We start from the raw sequence: 25,510 nt of genomic DNA on the forward strand, positions 1-25,510 counted from the left end.
CCATTTGAACTTCAAGTGTACCTGAACATTATATTATTTCTCTTTCACTCTCCAGCCATGATCGTTTTATGAACTTGTGGGCAAAGGGAGGGATCATCTTCTAATCCCACATACTGATCATTTGGCCATGCCTGGGATTTTTCCAGGGTTTTTGTTGTTGTCTGTAAATCCTGTTCTATCACACATTGGAATACCATGTCTTTTTTTTTTTTTTTTTCAACTGTTTCTTCTTTTTCCACCCTTCCTACTGCAACCTTTCTCAGGCTGCGGTACATCCTCTCTTACGTAAGTGAGGTGGTTTAATGAGGGTACTGTTAGCACAGCTGATGGAATCCTAGCCTGAATCCCCTGATTTTCTCTCATTTAACTGTTCTGGAAGAAGGGCAGAGACTGCGCTAGTCTAGGGAGGAATCCAAACAGAGATTTGGTCAACATCTCTCTTCTCTCTGGATTTTATATTTGCTCTTCTTGACTGTTGACCTCATGCCCTTAGATAAGCTTTGCTCAGCACCTTGGGAGAGGGGGACCTTTGCCAGCAGTGCAGAGCTCACATACTTATGAATGTAGCAGAGAGTGCTTTTTTCCCTGGTTCTAGCTTTTAAAAAAAAAAAAAATCCATCCATCCCAGGGAAGGATTCCATTGGCTTTTGCCAAGGATAGGTTCATCTCTGTGTGCATTACTCTGGCCCTAGCAGAGTGCTGCTAGGTCTGCCACCACCTCTTGTCTGCATAGTACGGGAGATGGCAGGCAGTTCCCTTTCCAATCAAATGGTTGGTGAGATCAATTTTTCAAAAAGAGGATGGGAGTTTCTAATTCCAGAAGAAGCAAGAGTTTTTAGAAAAACAAAGCAATAGATTTCTAGTATTGGTGCTTGGATAGACTGTGGCTACTTATTCAGGGGCTTATGACCAATCCTAGTGAAGGTACAGGGATATGGAACTGGGAGTGGAGATGGAGATGTGATTTGACATTCAAAAAATTCGAGAGCGTTCATGGAGTTACAAGCAAACCATTAAAAAGCAAATTAGCTATGCAAACACCAGCCACGTGAAAAAAGCAGTCTGCTTTGTTTGACCCTTTTGAACTTGTTTGCTTCATAGCATGCAATTTTACTTCTTGTTCTTTTTGCTCCTAAATTTACATAGTTATTGTTATTTGTTCAGTCATCTGAACATTTTCCATCTAGAACAAAGTGAAGGACATATGGTTATTGACAGTTTGTTGTTTCAAGCTGTTAAACACAGAGCAGGTTTCTTAAATGCCTCTCTATCCCCCCTCCACACATAACCAACTGAATATAAAAAAAGCAATATCCTTGACTCACATCCGACTCCTCTTGGCAGAGTGGCAGTGTTACTTGAAGTATCTTTCTTATTGGTTTATCTTTTTTTTTTTTTTTGAAGATTTTATTTATTTATTTGAGAGAGAGTGAGAGAGAGCATGAGCGAGGAGAAGGTCAGAGAGAGAAGCCGACTCCCCATGGAGCTGGGAACCCGATGTGGGACTCGATCCTGGAACTCCAGGATAATGACCTGAGCCGAAGGCAGTCGTCCAACCAACTGAGCCACCCAGGCGTCCCTCTTATTGGTTTATCTTTGAATAGAATTATTCTGTTCAAGTGGTATATTTCACGGGGCATGGTTTAATGTGATTATAGATTTAAAATAGATGTAGATTGTGGGTTTCTCTTCATATCAGTTAATACATGGGGCTTAATACTGCTTCCATATTTAGATCAAGATTCTTATGTAATCATGTAAAGCATTTTCTTTATTATAACAAGGAAGATCCTTTGAGGTACCCAGAAGACCAAGTCTGTTTTCATAAAAATAATCAGTTCATTTACTTTTTAAAATGTGGTAACATTTGCACTAATGGAGCAAAACCAATGGTAGATAAAACTACCAGTGCCTTAGCAAAATGAAGATAGTGGTAGCAAACCATACTAGGTACTAGTCGTCACTGTATTTTTAACTACCATGTGCTTGCAGGAAAAAAGCCACTTTCACTTCAGAATGTCCTTAATGAAGCAGTGAAAATGATTAATTTTATTAAATTCTTGGCCTTAAAGTATATGTCTTTTTAATACTGTGTGTGAAGAAATGGGAAGTATATATAAAACACTTTTGCTCATAGTGAAATGTAAGTGATCTTTAGGGAAAGTACTTGTCTAGTTGTTTGAGTTGTGAGTTCAACTAGATGGCTTTTCCATGGACTGTCATGTTTACTTGAAAGAATGACTGACAGAAAAGTTGGTTATTCAAACTTGCGTATTTGATACGAATTTTTCTTGAAGTAAGTAGGCCTGTTATTTTGAAGAATTGATGACTGACAAAGGTATGACTGACAAAAGTTGTTACCAAAGATAAAAATCCCAAAGAAGGTAAAATGGCAAATGAAAATCATAATTTGCAAAACTGTATTTACCACCTTAAGCTTGAAAGTTTCCTAATAACTTACAGACTATTCTGATGAAATTGGTGGTGATGTTAACAAATGTGATTTTTTCCCCCTGAGGTACCGTAATGAAAATAGTCAGCATTTGGAAGATCTGTATAATTCAGTAAACTAATAGTTTCCAAATGATCAATATTTGATATTAGAAAGTCATGCATGGGTAAAAGATTCTTTCAAATTATACAATAGACCAGTGAATTTTAATGTAACAGCAAAAAAAAAAAAAAGTTCATTGGTAGAAGTTTGAAATTATATGTTACAGTGAACTTTGAAGAAAATAAAGCTTGTCAAGTAAAGAATGTATACGTTTATATTGAGGGCTATTAAAATACTTCACTGCTTTCTAACTGAATACACTTTAACCAAAACAACACATAGCAGCAGATTGAAAGCTGAAACAGATGTAAGAATGCAGCTGCTTTCTATTAAGGTAGACATTAAGGAGATTTTTTTTAAAATGTAAAAAACAATACCACTCTTCTCAATGTTTTTTTGGAAAATAGGGTTGTTTTTCCACAAAATGCTATTTGTGTCACCATGTAAAGAATTTTTGTTATATGTAAATTAATAAATATTTAAGAATTTTCTTGGGACGCCTGGGTGGCTCAGTGGGTTAAGCAGCTGCATTCGGCTCAGGTCATGATCCCAGCGTCCTGGGATCGAGTCCCACAAGGGGCTCCTTGCTCGGCAGGGAGCCTGCTTCTCCCTCTGCCTCTGCCTGCCTCTTTGTCTGCCTGTGCTTGCGCTCTGTATCTCTCTCTCTCTCTAACAAATAAATAAAAATCTTTAAAAAAAAAAAAAGAATTTTCTTAGTTTTTTCCTTAAAATTGTTCATTTATAACATAATAAGTATGGATATATAATCTATATACATATAAGCTTTTTAGAGTCTTTAATAATTTCTAAAGCCTAAAGTCCATGAGAACAAAAGTTGTGAGAACTTCTGGGCTGTTGGATAAAATCCAAACCCCTAAATATGGTCTGTAAGTCCTTCTGTCATATGGCTTCTGCCGCCTGCCTTGCCTTTTCTCCTGTCTGACTTCCCTTCCAGCAGAAGAATTGTGCCTGAATTCTATCCCCATACCTTTGCTCGCTGCTCTGTTGTCAGTGACAGACGTTATGAACATCCATCTTCCTCCAGCTCTGTGTCTAAAGTACTGTCTTCCAAATGCCTCTTAGGACATTCATCATCTTTTATTTTTATTTTTTATTTTTTATTTCTTTTCAGCGTAACAGTAGTCATTGTTTTTGCACCACACCCAGTGCTCCATGCAATCCGTGCCCTCTATAATACCCACCACCTGGTACCCCGACCTCCCACCCCCTGCCACTTCAAAACCCTCAGATTGTTTTTCAGTCCATAGTCTCTCGTGGTTCACCTCCCCTTCCAATTTCCTTCAACTCCCTTCTCCTCTCCAACTCCCCATGTCCTCCATGCTATTTGTTATGCTCCACAAATAAATGAAACCATATGATCATTTACTCTCTCTGCTTGACTTATTTCACTCAGCATAATCTCTTCCAGTCCCGTCCATGTTGCTACAAAAGTTGGGTATTCATCCTTTCTGATGGAGGCATCATACTCCATAGTGTATATGGACCACATCTTCCTTATCCATTCATCTGTTGAAGGGCATCTTGGTTCTTTCCACAGTTTGGTGACCGTGGCCATTGCTGCTATAAACATTGGGGGTACAGATGGCCCTTCTTTTCATTACATCTGTATCTTTAGGGTAAATACCCAGCAGTGCAATGGCAGGATCATAGGGAAGCTCTATATTTATTTTCTTAAGGAATCTCCACACTGTTCTCCAAAGAGGCTGCACCAACTTGCATTCCCACCAACAGTGTAAGAGGGTTCCCCTTTCTCCACATCTTCTCCAACACATGTTTCCTGTCTTGCTAATTTTGGCCATTCTAACTGCTGTAAGGTGATATCTCAATGTAGTTTTAATTTGAATCTCCCTGATGGCTAGTGATGATGAACATTTTTTCATGTGTCTGATAGCCATTTGTATGTCTTCATTGGAGAAGTTCTGTTCATGTCTTCTGCCCATTTTTTGACATGATTAGCTGTTTTGAGTGTGTTGAGTTTGAAAAGTTCTTTATAGATCCTGGATATCAACCTTTTGTCTGTACTGTCATTAGCAAATATCTTCTCCCATTCCATGGGTTGCCTCTTTGTTTTGTTGACTATTTCCTTTGCTCTGCCGAGAAGCTTTTGATCTTGATGAAGTCCCAAAAGTTTATTTTCGCTTTTGTTTCCTTTGCCTTTGGAGACATATCTTGAAAGAAGTTGCTGTGGCTGGTATTGAAGAGATTACTGCCTATGTTCTCCTCTAGGATTCTGATGGATTCCTGTCTCACATTGAGGTCTTTTATCCATTTCGAGTTTATCTTTGTGTACGGTGTGAGAGAATGGTCTAGTTTCATTCTTCTACATATAGCTGCCCAGTTTTCCCAGCACCATTTATTGAAGAGACTGTCTTTTTCCCACTGTATATTTTTCCTGTTTTGTTGAAGATTATTTGACCACAGAGTTGGTCTGGGCTCTGTACTCTGTTCCACTGGTCTATGTGTCTGTTTTTATGCCAGTACCATGCTGTCTTGGTGATCACAGCTTTGTAGTAAAGCTTGAAATCAGGTAATGTGATGCGGCCAGTTTTGTTTTTCTTTTTCAACGTTTCCTTAGAGATTCGGGGTCTCTTCTGATTCCATACAAATTTTAGGATTATTTGCTCCAGCTCTTTCAAAAATACCAGTGGAATTTTGATCGGAATGGTATTAAAGGTATAGATTGATCTAGGCAGTATAGACATTTTAACAATGTTTATTCTTCCGATCCAAGAGCGTGGAATGGTCTTCCATCTTTTTGTGTCTTCTTCAGTTTCTTTCATAAGTGTTCTGTAGTTCCTTGAGTACAGATCCGTTACCTCTTTGGTTAGGATTATTCCCAGGTATCTTATGGTTCTTGGTGCTGTAGTAAATGGAATCGATTCTCTAATTTCCCTTTCTCTCTATTTTCATTGTTAGTGTATAAGAAAGCCACTGATTTCTGTACATTGACTTTGTATCCTGCCACATTACTGAATTGCTATATGAGTTCTAGTAGTTTGGGGGTGGAGTCTTTTGGCTTTTCCATATAAAGAATCATGTCATCTGCGAAGAGAGAGAGTTCGACTTCTTCATTGCCAATTTGGATACCTTTTATTTCCCTTTGTTGTCTGATTGCTGTTGCTAGGACTTCTAATACTATGTTGAACAAAAGTGGTAAGAGTGGGCATCCTAGTCCCTGATCTCAACGGGAAGGCTGCGAGCTTTTTCCCATTGAGGATGATATTTGCTGTGGGTCTTTCATAGATAGATTTTATGAAGTTCAGGAATATTCCCTCTATCCCTATACTTTGAAGCATTTTAATCAGGAACGGATGCTGGATTTTGTCAAATGCTTTTTCTTCATCAATGGAGAGGACCATATGGTTCTTCTCTCTTCTCTTATTGATTTGTTCTGTCACATTGATTGATTTGTGAATGTTGAACCATCCTCGTAACCCAGGGATGAATCCCACCTGGTCATGGTGGATAATCTTTTTAATGTGCTGTTGGATCCTATTTACTAGGATCTTTTTTTTTTTTAATTTTTTTAAAATTTATTTTCAGCATAACAGTATTCATTATTTTTGCACCACACCCAGTGCTCCATGCAATCCGTGTTTGCTAGGATCTTCTTAAGAATCTTAGCATCCATATTCATCAGTGATATTGGTCTGAAATTCTCCTTTTTGTAGGGTCTTTGCCTGGTTTGCGGATCATGTAATGCTGATTTCATTAAAAGAGTCTGGAAGTTTTCCTTCTGCTTCAATTTTTTGAAAGCTTTAGGAGAATAGGTGGTATTTCTTCTTTGAAAGTTTGGTAGAATCCCATCGGGAATCCGTCAGGTCCTGGGCTCTTGTTTTTTGGTTGGTTTTTGATCACTGCTTCAATCTTGTTACTAGATATCGGTCTATTCAGGTTGCCATATTCTTCCTGGTTCAATTTTGGGAGTTTATAGTTTTCCGGGAATGCCTCCATTTCATTTAGGTTGCTTAGCTTATTGGCATATAACTGTTGATAATAACTTTTGATGATTGTTTCTACTTCCTTGGTGTTAGCTGTGATCTCTCCCTTTTCATTCATAATTTTATTAATTTGAGCTTTCTCTCTTTTGGATTAGTGTGGCCAGTGGTTTATCAATCTTATTGATTCTTTCAAAAAACCAGCATCTAGTTTCATTGATACATTCTACTGTATCTCTGGTTTCTACCTCATTGATCTCAGCTCTAATCTTGATTATTTCCCTTCCTACGTGTGGAGTTGGTTTGATTTGTTGTTGATCCTCCAGTTTTTTAAGGTGTAGAGACAGGTGATGTATCCTGGATTTTTCAATTTTTTTGAGGGAGGCTTAGATGGTTATGTATTTCCCCTTTATGACCACCTTTGCTGGTTCCCATAGGTTTTGGACCAAAGTATCTTCATTCTTACCGGTTTCCATGAATTGTTTCAGTTCTTCTTTGATCTCCTGATTGATCCAAGCATTCTTAAGGAAGGTGGTCTTTAGCTTCTGGGTGTTTGAGTTCCTTCTGAACTTTTCCTTGTGATTGAGCTCCAGTTTCACAGCATTGTGATCTGAGAATATGCAGGGAATTACCTCAGTCTTTTGTTATCGGTTGAGTCCTGATTTGTGACCCAGTATGTGGTCTATTCTTGAGAAGGTTCCATGTACACTTGAGAAGAATGAGTATTCTGTTGTTTTAGGGTGGAATGTTCTGTATATATCTATGAGGTCCATCTGGTCCAATGTATCATTGGACATTCATCTTCTTAGGACATTATAAATTCTCCTTCATCTGAAATTAGTGTAACCACTTCAGCTTTCTTATACCTATTGTTTGCATGGTATTCTTTTCTGTCATTTATTTTTAACCTACCTGTGTCTTTATATTTAAAATTGGTTTTCTGTTGATAGCATATAATTGGATCTTATTTTGTTAATTTGTCTAAAATCTCTGCCTTAAATGGGAATTTTTTGTTCACTAACATTTAATGTAATTATTGATATGATTGGTTTCAGGTTTACTAATTTATTATTTATTTTCCACTCTCCCCCCCCCTTTTGATCTTTATCTTTTCTGCTTTTGGATTAATTGATATTTCCGAGGATCCCATTTTAATTTATTCATTGAACTTTTAGGTATAAAAATTTTTTTCTTTCTTTCTTTCTTTCTTTCTTTCTTTCTTTCTTTCTTTTTTCTTTTGGTTAGGTAAGGACTTTGTTTCTCAATTTCAGCATATAACAGAACCACATGGAAGGTCTATTTAAAACAATGATTTCTGGTCTCCACCCATTGAGATTCTGATTCTTTGGGTCTAGTGTTGGTCCTGAGAATTTTCACTTCTAAAAAGATCCTGGGTAATGTTGATGTGGCTTATTTGAGGACTATAATTTAAAAATCGCTCTTGTAAGAATTAAAGTATACATCTTGAATTTTCAGTCTATTTAAAATGTATTGATATTGTACTACTTCACATATAATGTGGAAAGTTTTCATTTGTAAAGGTCCATTTTCTTCCTCTACCTGGTTTATATTATACTTCTGATATGTATTACATTCACATACATTAATTTTATTTTTATTATTTATTTATTTTTTAAAAATATTTTATTTATTTATTTGACGGAGATGTAGAGAGAGAGCACAAGTAAGCAGAGTTGCAGGCAGAGGGAGAGAGACAAGGAGAGAGCCCAATGCAGGGCTTCATCCCAGGACCCTGGAATCATGACCTGAGCTGAAGGCAGATGCTTAAGCAACTGAGCCACCCAGGCTCAGTTCATTTTAAAACCCACAATACAATGTTAAAATTTTTGGTTTTTTAAATCAATCATATGTATTTTAAAGAAATTAAGAGGAAAAAATAGAGTTTCATATTTACCTACATATTTGCCCTTAACTATGCTCATCATTTCTCCTAAAGGTCCTATATTTTTTTAAGATTTTATTTATTTATTTGACAGAGATCACAGGTAGGCAGAGAGGCAGGCCGAGAGAGAGAGAAGGAAGCAGGCTTCCCACCGAGCAGAGAGCCTGATGCAGGGCTTGATCCCAGGACCCTGGGATCATGACCTAAGCCCAAGGCAGAGGCTTAACCCACTAAGCCACCCAGGGGCACTAAAGATCCTGTTTTTAAATCTTGTTTCATTTTTCTTCAAATTACAAAACTTCCATTAACATTTCTTGAAGTAGGAGCTTGGTGAAAACAAATTCCTTTAGTGTTCTTTTATCTCAAAGTGTCTTTATTTTACCATGATTCTTGAAGTGGTGGGCTAGAATTTCAGGTTGACAGTTTGTTTTTCTTTTAGTACATTAAAAATGTTCAGCTGTCTTCTGGTCTCCCCTTTTCTTTTGAGACATCAGCCGTCATTGAAATTGTTATTCCCTATATACAATGAGTCATTTTCTGTGGCTGCTCTAAAGAGTTTATTTTTGATCATTAGCAGCTGGACGATGATGTGCCTTGTTTTCTTTATTTAAAAAATTTGCTTCTGATTGGAAAAAGCATAAATTTAGATTCAGTAGGTCAACAAATTTGGAAAAAAATTCAGTCATTAGGTCTCTAAATATTTTGTCTTATTTTAGCCTCCAGTTACATGTATATGAGACTTTTTGGTATCATTTCATCCTGCTACTCTGTTCATTGTTTTTCAAAAATTGTCTAGCCTTTCTTCAAATGAGATAATTTCTGTTGATCTCTCTCCAGATTGTTTGACTCATTCTGTGTTGAAATTTATTAAGTCTCTACTCTGAATTTTGTAGTACAGATGTTATTTTTCATTTGATTCTTTTTGGAGTTCTTAATCCCTGTTGAGATTTCCTATCTTTTTATGTGTTTTGAGATTATTTTTCTTTTACTCATTAAGCAGTTATGATAGTTACTTGAAAATCTTTGTTTTTAATTATAAACATTGGGGTCATCCAAAGTTGGTCTTCATTGAGTCTCTTTTGTCTTGGGAATAGGTCATGTTTTTCTATGTTCACATATGTCAAAGAATTTTGGATTGTACCCTAAATATTGTGAATGAGATATTACAAAATTTTAGATGTTGTCATCTTCTTCAAAGATAAACTGATATTTTAAGTGCAACCAGTAAACTTGCTGAATTGATTAGGCAATCTCTGCACTTTGGTGAGTACTAAATCAAAGCTCCATTCAGTTCTTTTCATCTCAGCTGGGCTTCTGGGAGTTTGCTCCATGTACGAATGCTTGTTTTCCCCAAATTGGAGCAATGTTTATACACAGAATTCAGATATTCCTCTCTGGATTTTCTTTTTTTCTGGGATTATCTGTTTGCTCACTTTCCAATGCCCATGGTTGCCTAAACCTTGACTTCTAATTATGTTTGCTAATTCTGTGGGCTTTCTGTTGGTTTTAGTACCGACTGTGGCTTCCCATCAAGCTGACCACTGCAAAATCGGGGAACCACTCAGTGCCTCCAGGTGGTTGTATTTTTATGTTTGTTTGTTTGTTTTCTGGAGTTTATTATAGTTACTATCTGAGGGAAGTTTATTCCAATAGGAGCTATTTCTGTTATAGCAAAAACAGAACTCTTACTCTCTCTCTCTCTTTTTGCCTTTTATATTTAAAAAGGCTACCTTTATCATGAGAAGAAAAGAGCCATCAATATATTTCTGTAAACAGTTTTTTTCTTTTGTATTTACCTTAACTTCATTTTGGATTACTGTTTATATATGGCAAGAAGTAAGTATGAACTTTTGTCCCTCAGATCACTAAGCCAACATTTTTCAATGATCCTTTCCCTCTCTCTAACTTTAATTACCCTTTGTAATTTGCAAGTATTTTCAAACTGTGCTCTGTAGGGCCTTGGAGTTCCCTGGGTTCGCATGCAGCAGAGCTCTGATTGCATGTCTCGTTGGTTATTTCTTAATTCAGTGAACAGTATTTGTTAGCACCTGCTATGTGGCAAGACCATACTAGGCACTGGAGATATGGTGAGAACTAAAATGATTATGGTCCTTGCCTAGGGAGTTATATTGTCTCATGAATTTTACGTGTCTGACTTCCATGTATGCATTTCTTTTTTCTTATTAAACTTGTAGAACGATAAGAGATTTGGAGATTGGCTGATGAATTACTTTATGATTTCAGGCAAGTTATCTATTCTCCAAAAACCTGATATATTCTCATCTTTATAGTGGAATAGTAGCCTCTGTTTAAGAGTGTTGATAAATGGTATAAATTCATATTAAGGAGTCCAGTCCTCAGTAATTATTAATTTATTCTTTCTTTCCTAACTAATATTTTTGGTGTTGATTAAAGACTTGGAATTTTGGTTAACATTCTTATATCCATTATCATCTGAGTCTTCGGTACAGATTTTTAGTGGGTTATCTAACTTCTTTTTCCTAACACTCTGTTGCTACAACTTTCTCAGATGTCTTTAACATCAGCTAAAGACTGTCCTGCTAATGCTGAAGGCTTTATCTGCATTCCTCGGGTCCTTCATCTCCTTTAGTTCTTGAATATCCCTGTGTTCTAAGAATTTTCCCTACTGAAATATTTTTCTTCTTTATTTTCCTGTACATCTCTCTTTATGTATCTTTCTTTATTCATTTTCATTCTTAATTTCCAAACTTTAGATATTTTCTCAAAACTCATTCCTACCAGGCTTTATTTTGGTTTTTGTTCATTATTTTTTTGTTTGCCTTTCCTCTTCTTTTTGTCAAACAAAAATCTTTTATCCTCTTCTGTTTGCACATTTCAGCTCTAACCTGTCCGCAGGCCTCAGTCTAGTCCTCGACCTGTCTGCTGTTGGAATGCGGTCCCTTATCACCGGTTTTGTGTAGGGACTTTATTCACTCCTCATCAGTCGTTTTTAGCCATCAGATATGCTCTTTTCTCAAATACGGATCAGTGTTCTGTTCTAAAATTCTTTTTCTATGTTCAAAATAATGCCCTTTTTCCTTAACTGTTGGTTCATAACCTCCTTGGAAGCTTTGTGAATATAATCTGAAACTGGCCCTGAACTCAGAGGGCAGGGGGAGAGTGGAGTAACAGGAAGGTCACTGCAGGTTGGTAGTGAGTGGGCCGTTTTATAAGCAAGGAAGCTTACATACAGGCTTGTCTTGGGCAGCAGCAAGGTAAGTGGGTTCCCGCACCCACCTGCCAAGTCTTAAAAGTTTCTGTAGAGGTCTGGGTGCAGTCACACATCCTGTGCAGTACCGTTCCCCGTTATTGCAAGGCTCTGTCCTCAGAGCAGCCTCTGGGGGCGGGAAAGGCGAGCAGGGAAGGGGGTGGGGAGCCCTCCAGTGCCTGTATCTAGCTCACTGGTCAACCGGCAGTCATGCCATCTTGACGACCTTCCCCAAGAGATTAATCAATTGTTTCCATTAGTTGTTTTCTTCTTTTTTTTTTTTAAAAAAAATTCTTTCCAATGTAACAGAATTCATTGTTTTTGCACCACACCCAGTGCTCCATGCAAAATTGTTTTCTTCTTAAAGATGCTGTCCATCTTCAGTCACTTGGACTTAAAACCTATGTTCCCTCATCTTCACACTGTGTCCAGTTTAGTCCTGTTCTTGTTCAGAAATATCTTATGTTCATTACTCCTTTCTCTAGTGCTGCTATCCAAGTCCTGTGAGCCTGCTGGATGGTTTCAAAAGCCTTTGCTACTCTCTTTTATTCCTTTTTTGCAGACCACTTTGCCTATCGTTATTACATCAATATTCCTTCTAAAACACTATTTTGTCCTGTGTTTTGCTCAACGTTTTCAGTGGCTCTCCATTTCTTTTGGCAGTGTTTCCTTTGGAGGAAAAATACTCTTGATGGACCCGCAGTGTAGATGTGAATTATTCTAATTATAATGCAACTTAAATATGTCCTAATATGAAACTAAAAATAAACCTTTGCACATGCAACTGTATACCTAAAGCAATTTACAAATTCATTACAACAAGACTATAAACTGAATAAAATTTAACAACATTGATAAGATAAAGGATGTTTGACAAAAGTCAGTCACCAGGTCATGGATATGGTACAGAAGGCTATGGGCCTGTTCTACTCTGCAGACTTCTGAGGAATGTTTGTTTCTACAGGATGCTCTGGTATCATTTCACCTTCACTTGGTACAAGTGTCACTTCAGAACTAGGTCTCTAATTGTCTTTTTTTCTCCATCCCTCAACCTGCTACAATTATGATAGCACTACCTACCTGCAGTGAAGTAGTAAAAACAGAGCACAGCCCCTGGGGATTTGGGTACCAAACAAACATCCAGATCATCCAGAATATATGAGGGTGTGTGTGTGTGTGTGTGAGAGAGAGAGAGAGAGAGAGAGAGAGAGAATTTTAGTTGACTTGAAAAAAAGCTTAGAATATTTTTATACTAAAGTAATGGAATCTCAGAATCAGTCCCAGATTCTCAGAATCTTCAGGCCCTATTATAAAAAGCACTGATTTGTGGGATAAGGACCAAATTCCTCATGTTGATATCCAAGGCCTTCATTAATTTGGATCAAGTCTCTTTTCCTTTTCAGCTGTTTTTGTTTTTTTTTTTTTTAAGATTTTATTTATTTGAGAGAGAGTGAGAGAGAGCATGAGAGGGGAGAAGGTCAGAGGGAGAAACAGACTCCCCATGGAGCTGGCAGCCCATAGGGGGACTTGATTCGGGGACTCCAGAATCATGACCTGAGCTTAAGGCAGTCGCTTAACCTACTGAGCCACCCAGGCTCTGTTTTTTTTTTTTTTTTTTAAACTTCTTTTCTGCCTTACTGTCCTACGAACATGCTCACATTTTCTCAGACCTGTGTCTTCTGTCCTTTCACGCCTGTGTCCCCATATGCTCCCACCTATCTACAGGCTTTCAGTACCATTTCATGCTCTCATTTCCCCTTAAAGCTTCTGCCATACCTTCAGTTATCATTTGATTTTTCTCCTTGGAACTCCCATATCCAGTACTTTGGCATTTCATATTTTTTGTAATTTGCATGTTCTTTACATCATTTGGCTTCAGGGGCTTTAAGGGAAAATAGTATCTTAAAGGTATTTTGCATAATATTCAGGATCATTGTTGATACTCCTGAAGCACTTACTAAGTAAAACAAATGATTACTGATGATGCTGGATGGTAGGGATTTAGTTTCCCTTGGCGAAATACGTGATTTCTCCTATAGAATGTAAGCAAATAACTTTGAGGGAGAAAATTTGCAATTCTAAGAAATGAAAATGCCTTGGCAATTTTGTATTTTTGCATCCATTTGTTCTGTATTTTCAGGACTGCTGGGAAAGATCCTCATGGCTATCCGGGATGCAGGTTTTGAAATCTCAGCTATGCAGATGGTAGGTAGTTTGCAGTAACTCATAATCTATTGATAGACTTCTTTTTTTAATATTTTGTATTGAATTTTCTCTATGTACTTGTGAACTCAACACATTAAAAATAAAAAGGTATAGTTACTGACCTTGATAACCTTATAATTAAAAATGTTTTTGAAATTATTTTACCCATATAATCTTTCATTGAGGAAACTAAAATTCAAATGGTACACCTAATTCAAGGTTATAAAACAGGTTTATACAGTTCTGGTGACTTTGGTTGCAATATAAATATGGATAGGAACTATGTATTTAGTTCCTACAAACAAAAAATAGAATTAGGTTGAGTAGTCAATACCGTGTTCTCTGTTGTTCGGTGACTAAGAGGAGAATGGAGAAAGAGAATCAGTTGAGATTTTTCTTTTAACTAGCGCCTTTTGCTGGTTTCTGGAGTTTCTCCTCAGAACCTTCTTTGGAGTTAGCACATTTTAGACTCTGACAGTCACAGCCCTTGAACTCCAAAGCCCACGACTGTTCAGAACTGCCTAGTGGATGCGTTTATAGGAAACCCTTCACTGAGGAAACAGTACCCACTTCTGCCGAGCTCATACCTTTGTGTTGTACTTACCAGTGTACTTGGCAAAAAACGGGGTACAAGTTGTTACAGGAATCAGATAAACAATTTGGATTTTATGATGTGTGAAGACCAGCAAGTTTATGCTATTTTGATAATGAAATACTGACTTTGGAGCTGAAATTTTTCTTACCAATGTAATTTATACATTCTTTTCCTGAAAAGGAGCTGCTTTTGATTTCTGCTAAGTCTTAGATAATCCAGAATCAGGGGTCAGGGAAGTAACTGAGATTCTGACAGTTTTGTGTCCCTAATTTTTCGGAATGCCCGCAAACCAAAATAAGGCCAGAAATATCAACTAGTTTGCAGAGTCATCAGGCAAAACTTGGAGACTAATAAGAAAGTTGATTCTTGAAGAATCTTGCCTAGGGTTAGAAAGAATTGTTAGCTAAAACATTCTGAACTATTAGCCTCGTGATATATTCATAGGATTGTAGGACTTAAGCCTGCTTTAAAAATGTGTGTTTTGTGGAAATTTTAAATTTAAACATTGATCACCAAGACAGCATGGTACTGGCATAAAAACAGACACATAGACCAGTGGAACAGAGTAGAGAGCCCAGATATGGATCCTCAACTCTATGGTCAATTAATCTTCGACAAAACAGGAAAAAATATACAGTGGAAAAAAGACAGTCTCTTCAATAAATGGTGCTGGGAAAACTGGGCAGCTATATGTAGAAGAATGAAACTCGACCATTCTCTTACACTGTACACAAAGATAAATGGATAAAAGACCTCGACGTGAGACAGGAATCCATCAGAATCCTAGAGGAGAACATAGGCAGTAATCTCTTCGGTATCAGCCACAGCAACTTCTTTCAAGATATGTCTCCAAAGGCAAAGGAAACAAAAGCGAAAATAAAGTTTTGGGGCCATCAAAATCAAAAGCTTCTGCACAGCAAAGGAAACAGTCAAATAAACAAAGAGGCAACCCACGGAATGGGAGAAGATATTTGCAAATGACAGTACAGACAAAAGGCTGATATCCAGGATCTATAATGAACTCCTCAAACTCAACACACACGAAACAGGCAAACATATCAAAAAATGGGCAGAAGATATGAACAGACACTTCTCCAATCAAGACATACAAATGGCTATCAGACACATGAAAAAATGTTCATCATCATTAGCCCTCAGGGAGATTCAAATTAAAACCACATTGAGATATCACCTTACACCAGTTAGAATGGCCAAAATTAGCAAGACAGGAAGCAACATGTGTTGGAGGGGATGTGGAGAAAGGGGAACCCTCTTACACTGTTGGTGGGAATGCAAGTTGGTGCAGCCTCTTTGGAGAACAGTGTGGAGATTCCTCAAGAAATTAAAAATAGAGCTTCCGTATGACCCTGCCATTGCACTCCTGGGTATTTACCCCAAGGATACAGATGTCGTGAAAAGAAGGGCCATCTGTACCCCCAATGTTTATAGCAGCAATGGCCACGGTCGCCAAACCGTGGCGACCTCAACGGATGAATGGATAAGGAAGATGTGGTCCATATACACTATGGATTATTATGCCTCCATCAGAAAGGACGAATACCCAACTTTTGTAGCAACATGGACGGGACTGGAAGAGATTATGCTGAGTGAAATAAGTCAAGCAGACAGAGTCAATGATCATATGGTTTCACTTATTTGTGGAGCATAACAAATAGCATGGAGGACAAGGGGAGATGGAAAGGAGAAGGGAGTTGGGGTAAATTGGAAGGGGAGGTGAATCACGAGAGACTATGGACTCTGAAAAACAATCTGAGGGGTTTGAAGTGGCGGGGGGTGGGTGGGAGGTTGGGGTACCAGGTGGTCGGTATTATAGAGGGCATGGATTGCATGGAGCACTGGGTGTGGTGAAAAAATAATACTGTTTTTCTGAAAATAAATAAATTGATAGCTGTAATAATAAAAAAAAAAACATTGATCTAACTCTAGGCCTGTGACCTAGCATAGTTGGCTAGAGTACATGCTTGGTGAAAACAAGAATAATAATTAAGAAAAGGATTGATTGAACCTATGAGGAAGGCATGGTAGTTTAGTGGCAATCACAGTCATTCAGTTTTGGAGTCAAGAAGCTCTATTTCTGAATTGCGGGTCAGCTGCCCTCTACACTTACGAGTCTGCTGGCCAGTGAGAACGTTATTATTTACCTCAGTGGTTTATTTTTGGAGTTAAATGAAATAACCTTAGGCAATGCCTTCTGGAATTTTCAGGGCAAATTGTAAGTACATAATTTATATATTCTATTATTTTGTTATATAAAATATATAGCACGTTGTGGGACTATAGGATAAAACACTGAAATCAAACAAAATTCACTAGCTACGTTGCCTAAGAAATAAATCCTCCCAGTTTGAATTATTTCCCGGGTAGGCAAAAATTTCTCAGTGATCTTCATTTCAGGTGACAATAAAGAAACAAAATAGGGGACAAAATATTTTTTTTCAGAGGCTATTTTTTTCAGATATTTGCGGTCTTAGTTCTTGAGACCCTAGGACTTAATGTAATTTTATTTATTATTATTTATTAAAAGATTTTATTTCTGTATTTGACAGAGAGACATCACAAGTAAGCAGAGAGGCAGGCAGAGAGAGAGGGGGAAGCAGGCTCCCCGCTGAGCAGAGAGCCTGATGTAGGGCTCGATCCCATTACCCTGGGACCATGACCCCAGCCGAAGGCAGACACTTAACCCACTGAGCCACCCAGGTGTCCCTAACAACACTTTTTTGAGTACTTAATTTGTGCAAGGTTTATATTTTAAAGTAATGACAATCTATCCAAGGGATCATAAAAGCTGAGTGTGGTTCATTTATGTTCTTTGGCGGTTGGCTTGATAAGTTTTGTTTTGTTTTAATCCAGTTCAGCATGGATCGAGTTAATGTTGAAGAGTTTTATGAAGTTTATAAAGGAGTGGTGTCTGAGTATAACGTAAGTATCAAAGTAAATGTCAAGCACTGGTACCAAAGACAGTTTGTGTATCTTAAATCTGGGACATCTCAGTGTAATTTATAATCATGAAAGTAGTCACAAGTCCGCTAGTTGCCGTCTGGTCGTACCTAGTGACTGAGGCATTCTTATCTCTTATCTCTGAGAGCCACTAGATCAGTTTTTGAAAATCTTATTGTTTCATTTGTGAAAAAAAAAAAAAATACCACAGTGCAAAAAAAAAAATTGCTGGGATGTTGACACATTTGGACAGTCTCTATGGAGTTTATCATATTCTCAGGGTGGAAGACTCTCCAAAATGCCTTAGAAACTTAAAAGCGAATAATTACAGTATAACAGCATAGCAGCATTTAACGTCTACCTTAATGATATAAATGCAGGTAGAATCATCTGAAAATGTGACTGAGTCTGAAGAAATAAAATTTAGAAGGAATTGGTCAGAAGGCAATGAAATATGTTCTTGTAAACAAATGACTATATTCAAATAAGCCAAATATTGCTCCTTAAAATAAAACATGGTAGATATTTGATCAAAATCAGTTTCCTTCTCCCTCTTTGTAAAAGTATCTTAGATACCTTTGTGCTGGTGGGCTGCCTCCTCATCTACATTTTTGACAGATTTGACTTCTTTTTTTTTCTTTTTCCCACATAAAGTTCATTGTTCTTGACAATAAGACTAGATTCTCCTTCCCACTTCTCTATGACTTTTCCTTTCAGCCTACCTTAGAAAGGACAAGTGCACTGGTCTGAGAACTGGCCTGAGCCTTTGTCTTATTTAGCCCTACAAAGTCAAGACTATGACATCTTTTTCATGTTCGGCATACTCGCAATTTCCAGCCTATTTAGAGGAACCGGGGTGGTTTCCTTCTGTTACAGCTTCCCGAACCTTCATCTTGTGAGCTGCTTCATTTTAGAGTTATGCCTTTTCTTAAATTGGAAGAATTTTAAAATGTGTTATCTCTTAATTCAATCAGTGACAGACTTTCTCCATTTTTTAAATCTCTCTTTTATATATTTTCCTTCTTTTTTTTTCAATTTTACCTTAAAAATTTTGGTTGAGAACCGCTGCCGTCCTCCGTTCAGGTTATGTTACAGCTCTACCGCACGTAAGGTAAACCATGGAGACATATCTTTTGATCATCCACTTATATTTTCATGCCATATCACATGGTATTGAATTTGGTAACAGATAGTTGAGGGCACTAGTGTTGTGCACACATCTGAGGTAGGCCATATTTCCCTTTGGAAAATAACTTTAAAAAAACCCCTCATCTCTGACTTAATGTCTCCTATATTGTGCTTTAAAGTACTATACTTGCAATTTATTTTTATGTAATATTTATTTAATCTTAGGGTTTTTTTTTTCTTTTGATTTGGGGGATTCTAGAGTAAAAACAAAAGCATCACTGGTTAGATGTGTCATTTTCCCTAAGAAATCAGGGATCTGAATGACAGTAGCAATATCACACTGTAACGTCAGGCTGTGCCAGAATGAATGGTGCTGATGTGCTTTCTTCTGTATGATACTCTCAGTAAGACAGTCTCTGGAACCACTGTTTAAGTCTCGTGATATTAATAACGGAGTATATGGGCTGTTTGGGAAGAAAAAAGCTACATTATTTCAGTGTTAGCCCTGTCAGCCATATTTAGGAATGCTTATCATTTTTTATTCAGCTTGAAATGGTTTATTCAGTGTAAAACAAATATTCTAAATCATGATTGGTTTAGCATATTCTGCTAATGGGAGAATGGACTATGTACGTGAACCAGAACATTACCTAGGTACCTTTATGAGATGTTCTGTGTTTATATGATGTAAAACTCCATTGAAACTAAGGAAAGTTTCTTTGAGAATTTTCTCCAGAGGGAAATAAGAATGTTTTCATCCCAGTAGTATTTTGTTAAAGTGACTAATAGTCTTATGAATATTCTTATTCTAGTGCTTTTAAAAGTGCTTTTTGCATTTATAATTCAGTTTTGTTTAGAGGAAGTTGCGTGAGGATCTGTATGTATACACTGCATGTACCTGCGGTAAAGTCTCTGTCAATGGTTCACTGGGGACACCAAAAGTCAGGTAGCAGGTACTGAGTCTCACTTGTTGTTGTGACTGTTGTATTTCCCAGAAGGCCTCTTACTTCTCAGGACAGTTGATACTCAGGACTCGAGTTTAAGCTCAAGGAAGAGGTAAATATTTAAACACTGCATATGGTCTAATTCAAGAAGACCCTGTGAAATCATCTGAAGAGGCAACATAGTCTAAAGGGACAAAAACGTGTGATTTGATTCTTACTCTGACTTCTTTTTTTATTAATTTATTTATTTGATAGAGAGAGAGATCACAAGTAGGCAGAGAGGCAGGCAGAGAGAGGGGAGGGGAAGCAGGCTCCCTGCTGAGCAGAGAGCCCGATGCGGGGCTCGATCCCAGGACCCTGAGATCATGACCTGAGCCGAAGGCAGAGGCTTAACCCACTGAGCCACCCAGGTGACCCTTGATGGAGTCCTTTTTCCAACCTGTTTTTTCTGTCCATTATGTTTGTTTTTTGTTTTTCTTTTTTTTAAGATTTTTATTTATTTATTTGACAGACAGAGATCACAAGTAGGCGGAGAGGCAGGCAGAGAGAGAGGAGGAAGCAGGCTCCCTGCCGAGCAGAGAGCCCGAAGCGGGGCTCGATCCCAGGACCCTGGGACCATGACCTGAGCTGAAGGCAGAGGCTTTAACCCACTGAGCCACCCAGGTGCCCCTATGTCTGTATTTTTAATGGTATTTTTGATAAACCCTGAAAGACAAGCAGAGAGGCAAAAGAAAGAAAGGCAGGCAGAATTCACCCTCTCTTTTTGGATGGCAGGTTCCTGCTGCCTTCTGCCCCTACTGAGAACTGGACTCGACATTGATGTGTGAGCAGTGCTTGAGTGTCCCGAGATAGGAAATCAGACTCAACATAATTATCCATAAGAAATCAATTACATATGACCTTTGCAAAATAGCAAAGTGACTTCAGGGGGATCCCTTTAGGAATTCTAATGAGTAGAGTTCCGTGTGCTGTATTAATCGTGACGCTCTTTCCTTCCTCTTTTAACTTCTGGCATTTCTGTTAAGTGTGATGACTGAGTTCCAATGAATATTTAAACACTGTTCTGTAAAAAATTACCTTTATTTTGCTTGGTCATTGTGTATCATAAATTCTCCAAAGTCGTTGGAGTGGCTCGCACGTCCCTGAGGGGTCTGAGCCTCTCTCTCCCTGCTTTCCTATGGTCTCGCTTGGGCTCCTGAGACCCCTCGCGTGCTGATCTTCATACACACAACTGCACTTCTGCCTCAGGGTCTCGGTGTTTATTTTCACTTCTTCCTGACGTACTTTCTCCATGTACAGAAGAAAAGAACATTTGTTGAGTGTCCCAGACACTGTGAGAGCCACTTTTCTTTGTGTTTTTCATCATACCACTTCGCCTATAGCTAGGAACCTTCAAAGAGTTTGCTTCTTCCATGTCCCCCTCCATATGTGCCATGGTTGTCACATGTTTTCATTTCTATTTATATGATAAACCCTCTAATGCATTTTTAATATTTTTGCTTTAAATAATCAATTATCTTTCACACCAACTAAAAAAGTGTATTTTATATTTACCTACATGTTTACCATTGTTTTAACATTTTGCTGCTGGTAGTGAATTCTCTCACATTTTGTCTGTCTGAAAAAGTTATTTTTCCTTCATTTGTGGAAAATATCTTCCAGGGAGCCTGGGCTGCTCAGTTGGTTAAGCATCCAACTCTTGTTCCAGCTCCGGTCGTGATCCCAGGGTTGTAACGTTGAGCCCTGCATCAGGCTCTGCTCTGGGCGTGGAGCCTGCTTACGTTTCTCTCCCTCACCCTTTCTCTCTTCCCCTCACTGCCCTTTTCCCTCGCTCTCTCAAAAAACAAGCAAACAAAAACCTTTCTACCTGGGTATAGAAGTACAGATTGACAAATTTTTGTTGTTGTAATTTACATCTTTCTTCTACTGTTTAATGATTTCTTTTTTGTGGAGGGTTATTTTAAGGGATTTTTGTTATTAGGGTTTTTTGGTTTTAGTGAGATTAATTATTGGCTCACTGTACTCTGCATGTATTCTCCTTGGACTCTGTTGGATCTGTTGGCTTATGCATTTTATCAAATTCTTGGAATCCTTATCTGTTCCTCACCCCTTTTTCCTTTTTCTGGGACTCCCAATTACGTGCATATTAGACAGCTTGTCGTTGGAAAAACAATTACCATGGGACATTTTTATTTAATCTTCTTTCTCTCTGTGCTTGCTTTTGAGTAATTGGTATTTCATGTCTTCAATATTATTGTCTTTCTGCAGTATTTTGTTTTGCTCATCCCATCCAGTGTATTTAATTCGGATGTAGTTTTCATCGCTAGAAGTTCCATAATGATGCCCCATTATTTATTTTTATTTTTAAAAAGATTTTATTTATTTATTTATCTTTGAGTCTTTTTAGTATCATTGATTTTCTCTGCACCGTGTCTGTTTTCTTCCTCTAACTTGCATATATAGCCTGTTTTAACATTCTATGTAGCCAACATCACTTCTGCCATTGCTACATCTGTATCAGTTTATTGAGTTTTCTTCTAGTGATGGTTCATATATTCTTATTTCTTTGCATGCCTAGTAATTTTTATTGGATTCTGGATAATGTGAAATTTATGATGTTATGTGGTATGTATGTCATGTTGCTTTGAAGAGTTTTTGCCATCGTTTTGGCCCTCACTGAAGTTATTAGGATCAGTTTGATCTTTTGAAGGCTTGCTTTGAGGCTTTGCAGGAGGGGAACAGAGCACTCGGTACATAAGGCCAAGTCTTACGGTGTGGTGCTCTTCTGGAGGCTCCACTGGTGTGCTGTGTGCATCAGGCACGTATGGCATCAGGGCTTCCCGCTCCCACTAGTGGAAGTGCAGAGTCCTCTCAGTCTCGTGCTCTCTCTGTGAATGGCTTCACTTCACTGCTTCTGGCAGTGCTCTTCTTGGCTTTGAGTAGTTTCTTCCGCACATATACAGACTCCTAGCCAGAGACTCAGGTGAACTTCTCTGTAGATCGCTGTAGCTTACTTTCCCTGGGTTCTCTCACGTCCTCTCATAATCCGTCTTGCACATTAAAATGTAGCTAGAGCGACAAGGTCTCCCCGATCTCCTGTCTTTGTTTCTTCTGCTCAGTGAGGGTAGGGTGTTGGGCTCTGTTGTGTTTCCTGTCTGTGTCCCGTTGTCTGGAAAATACCTCCAGGAAGTAAGATGGGGCAGTCGTATGGCTTCCTTCGTTTGGTTCTCTTCCATCAGGAATCATAATGCTGTGCTGCTGTTTGAGTCCTGCTGTTTCGTACGTACTGTCTCATTTCTAGGTGTTCAGTGTGAGAGAATCTCGTCCCTGTTTTCTTCATTTCTGAAAATGATTATGATTTTAAAAGTGTCTTTGGAAGAAACATTTCAAAATTTATATCTTTAGAAATGTTCATTTGATAGACTTTGTGTAAGAGGAGAGGCCTTTAAAAGGAACATGTATTAGATGCTCATTTCATGAGTGAAAGTGTCAAGTGCTAAAGCCCTGCATTAACGTGATGCAGTGGTAGGAGCTGGACGAGGGAACGTTTCTAAAACACATTTTTGCAGGAGAAATGGACAGGATTGGGGAGCTTCTTGGCATGTGGGGCCAGGAGGATTCAAAGATAACTAAGATTTTAAGATTTGGGGAATCGTGATGGAATTAAAAGAGGATGAGCAAAAGATTATTAATTTTTACCAATGTTTACGTGTTCTTTGATATTGTACATCATAGGAGATGGTGACAGAAGTGTGTTCCGGCCCTTGCGTCGCAATGGAGATTCAACAGAGTAATCCTGCAAAGACATTTCGAGAATTCTGTGGACCTGCTGATCCTGTAAGTTGGTATTTAAAATACTAATCAAGCTTGTTTTATTCACTAGCTAAGTATCTTAACAGGTTTTTTGTTTGTTTTCGTTTTTTAATTTTTTAATTTTTTAATAAACATATAATGTATTTTTAGCCCCAGGGGTACAGGTCTGTGAATCGCCAGGTTTGCACACTTCACAGCACTCACCATAGCACATACCCTCCCCAATGTCCATAACCCCACCACCCTCTCCCTTAACAGGTTTGATAGTTTTAGTTTGTTCTTTAAAAGAACTGATATAAAAATGGCTAAATCAGATGAATTTTTATTCAGAATAGCATTTTGAAAAATTTCTTACATAATATTCCAAGAAAAAGTAAATTTTTTGTTAGCCTAGTAACATAGGGTGGGACGAAAGCTTTATTGTGGCATTTTCTTTTATTATTTCTTCTTGCTATATTGTCTAGATAAATAAATTTATCAAGCCCTCTGGTAGAAATTATTGAAGATACTAATTATCCTTGGACATTGGGGGACTCTAAGTAAAGCTCTCAGTGTACAGAATATTGACACGTTGGCCTCATACCGTAAATGCGAGCCCTGGCACTCACGTGAAACCTGATATTCTCCAGTACGCTTTCCATTTTGCTTCAGGTTTTCTTCATACAGACATCAGGTGGAAAAGGGTGAAGAGGAAGGGGATGGACCTGAAAAACAAAATTAGCCTTAGAGCATGTATGAGCAATCTCCCTGCAGATGTTAAACGCTGAGTAGTAGTAGGGGAAGCATTACTGATTTCAAACACTGTAATTTAAAAAAAGATTTGATTGATTGATTGATTGATTGATTGGAGAGAGAGCTCATGAGCCAGGGGAGGGGCAGAAGGGGAGAGAGAGGGACAAGCATACTGCACGCTGAGTGTGGAGCTGACCCGGGGCTCGATCTCATGACCCTGAGATCATGACCTGAGCTGAAACCAAGAGTCTGATGCTTAATGTGTTGAGCCACCTAGCTGTCCCTAACTATAATTTAAATTCATTCTCTTTTCTTTATTTTACTATCCCTTGTAAATAGTTTGTTGGATATGAGTATCCAGTTTACTTAGTCCAGCAGCGTTTGTGGAGTTCGCATAGATGGTGGGTAGTAAGTAACAACACCTTTTAAGAAATCAGCTCGTGTGAGTGCTTGCTGCTGGAGTAAGTGTGTAGGGGAGAGTGGCACACCTGTTCTCAGAGACGGAAGAGCATGCGCACGTAACGATCTTTTAGAACACTTGCAGGGAAACTTACGATAAGGACTAAAATATTATTAGTTCAAGTAAAATGTAAATGTTGAAGGACTGTCTAGTAAAAGGAGCAAATGATGTGACCTGGAGAAAATTGGGAAAACTTACTCAGAGGAAGAGAGTTGTGCGTAGGGATTTCAAAGACGAGTGAGGGCAGGAAGAGAATGGGGAGGCCTCTGAAGCATGTGGAGGCTGCAGTGAAGGCATTTACAGACTTGCTGTGCTGTACAGCAAGGACATTTGCTTCGTTCAATAGGAAGTGCATACCTGAAAGCACAAGGAAATCAGTTTTTTTAGACAGAGGAAATAAGGTAGCAGATGCTGGTAGAGATGAGTGTGGGGTGGATGGCCTTAAAGGCCAGGCTAAAACTGTGGGTTCTGTGTGAGCGGGATTCCAGGTGGTGGGAAATAGCAGTTCCTCGTATTTAGCTTGATTGTGAGCTTATGGAGTCATTCTCTTGATGAAACAAGAGCGAACTAAATTGGAAGAGTTAAAGGTAGGGGCTCTAGAAGCAGTTATGGGCAGACCTGGTGACACCATTGTTATTTTTAATTATTACTTTGTTATGTTAGTCACCATACAGTACATCATTAGTGTTTGACGTAGTGTTCCATGAGCCATTGTTTGCATATAACACCCAGTGCTCTAATGCAATATGTGCCCTCCTTCATACCCATCACTGGGCTAACCCATCCCCCGCACCCCTACCCTCTGAAACCCTTAGATTGTTTGTCCCTGAGTTCATAGTCTCTCATCATTCATAGTCCATCTCCCACTCCGATCCCCCCCATTCATTTTCCCTCCATCTCCTCGTGTCTTCCGTGCCTTTCCTTATATAGTTCCACAAATAAGTGAAGTCATATGATAATTGACTTTCTCTGTTTGACTTATTTCACTCAGCGTAATCTCCTCCAGTTCCATCCATGTTGGTGCAAATGT

General features: G+C 38.3%; 1 protein-coding gene across 2 annotated transcripts in view; it reads left to right on the top strand.

The window, feature by feature from the left end:
- The window catches only part of NME7 (NME/NM23 family member 7), a 245,071-nt gene that overhangs the window by 58,878 nt on the left and 160,683 nt on the right, over positions 1 to 25,510 (top strand). For both annotated transcript variants that reach the window (XM_045087758.1, XM_045087757.1), the window contains exons 8-10: positions 13,786 to 13,850; positions 17,317 to 17,385; positions 23,211 to 23,312. In XM_045087758.1, the coding sequence (XP_044943693.1) occupies positions 13,786 to 13,850; positions 17,317 to 17,385; positions 23,211 to 23,312 (236 nt within the window). The remainder of the gene's footprint in view (positions 1 to 13,785; positions 13,851 to 17,316; positions 17,386 to 23,210; positions 23,313 to 25,510) is intronic.

Source organism: Mustela putorius, unplaced genomic scaffold (genome assembly GCF_011764305.1).
Source record: "Mustela putorius furo isolate JIRA1106 unplaced genomic scaffold, ASM1176430v1.1 tig00001451_pilon_pilon_pilon, whole genome shotgun sequence".
NCBI lineage: Eukaryota > Metazoa > Chordata > Mammalia > Carnivora > Mustelidae > Mustela > Mustela putorius.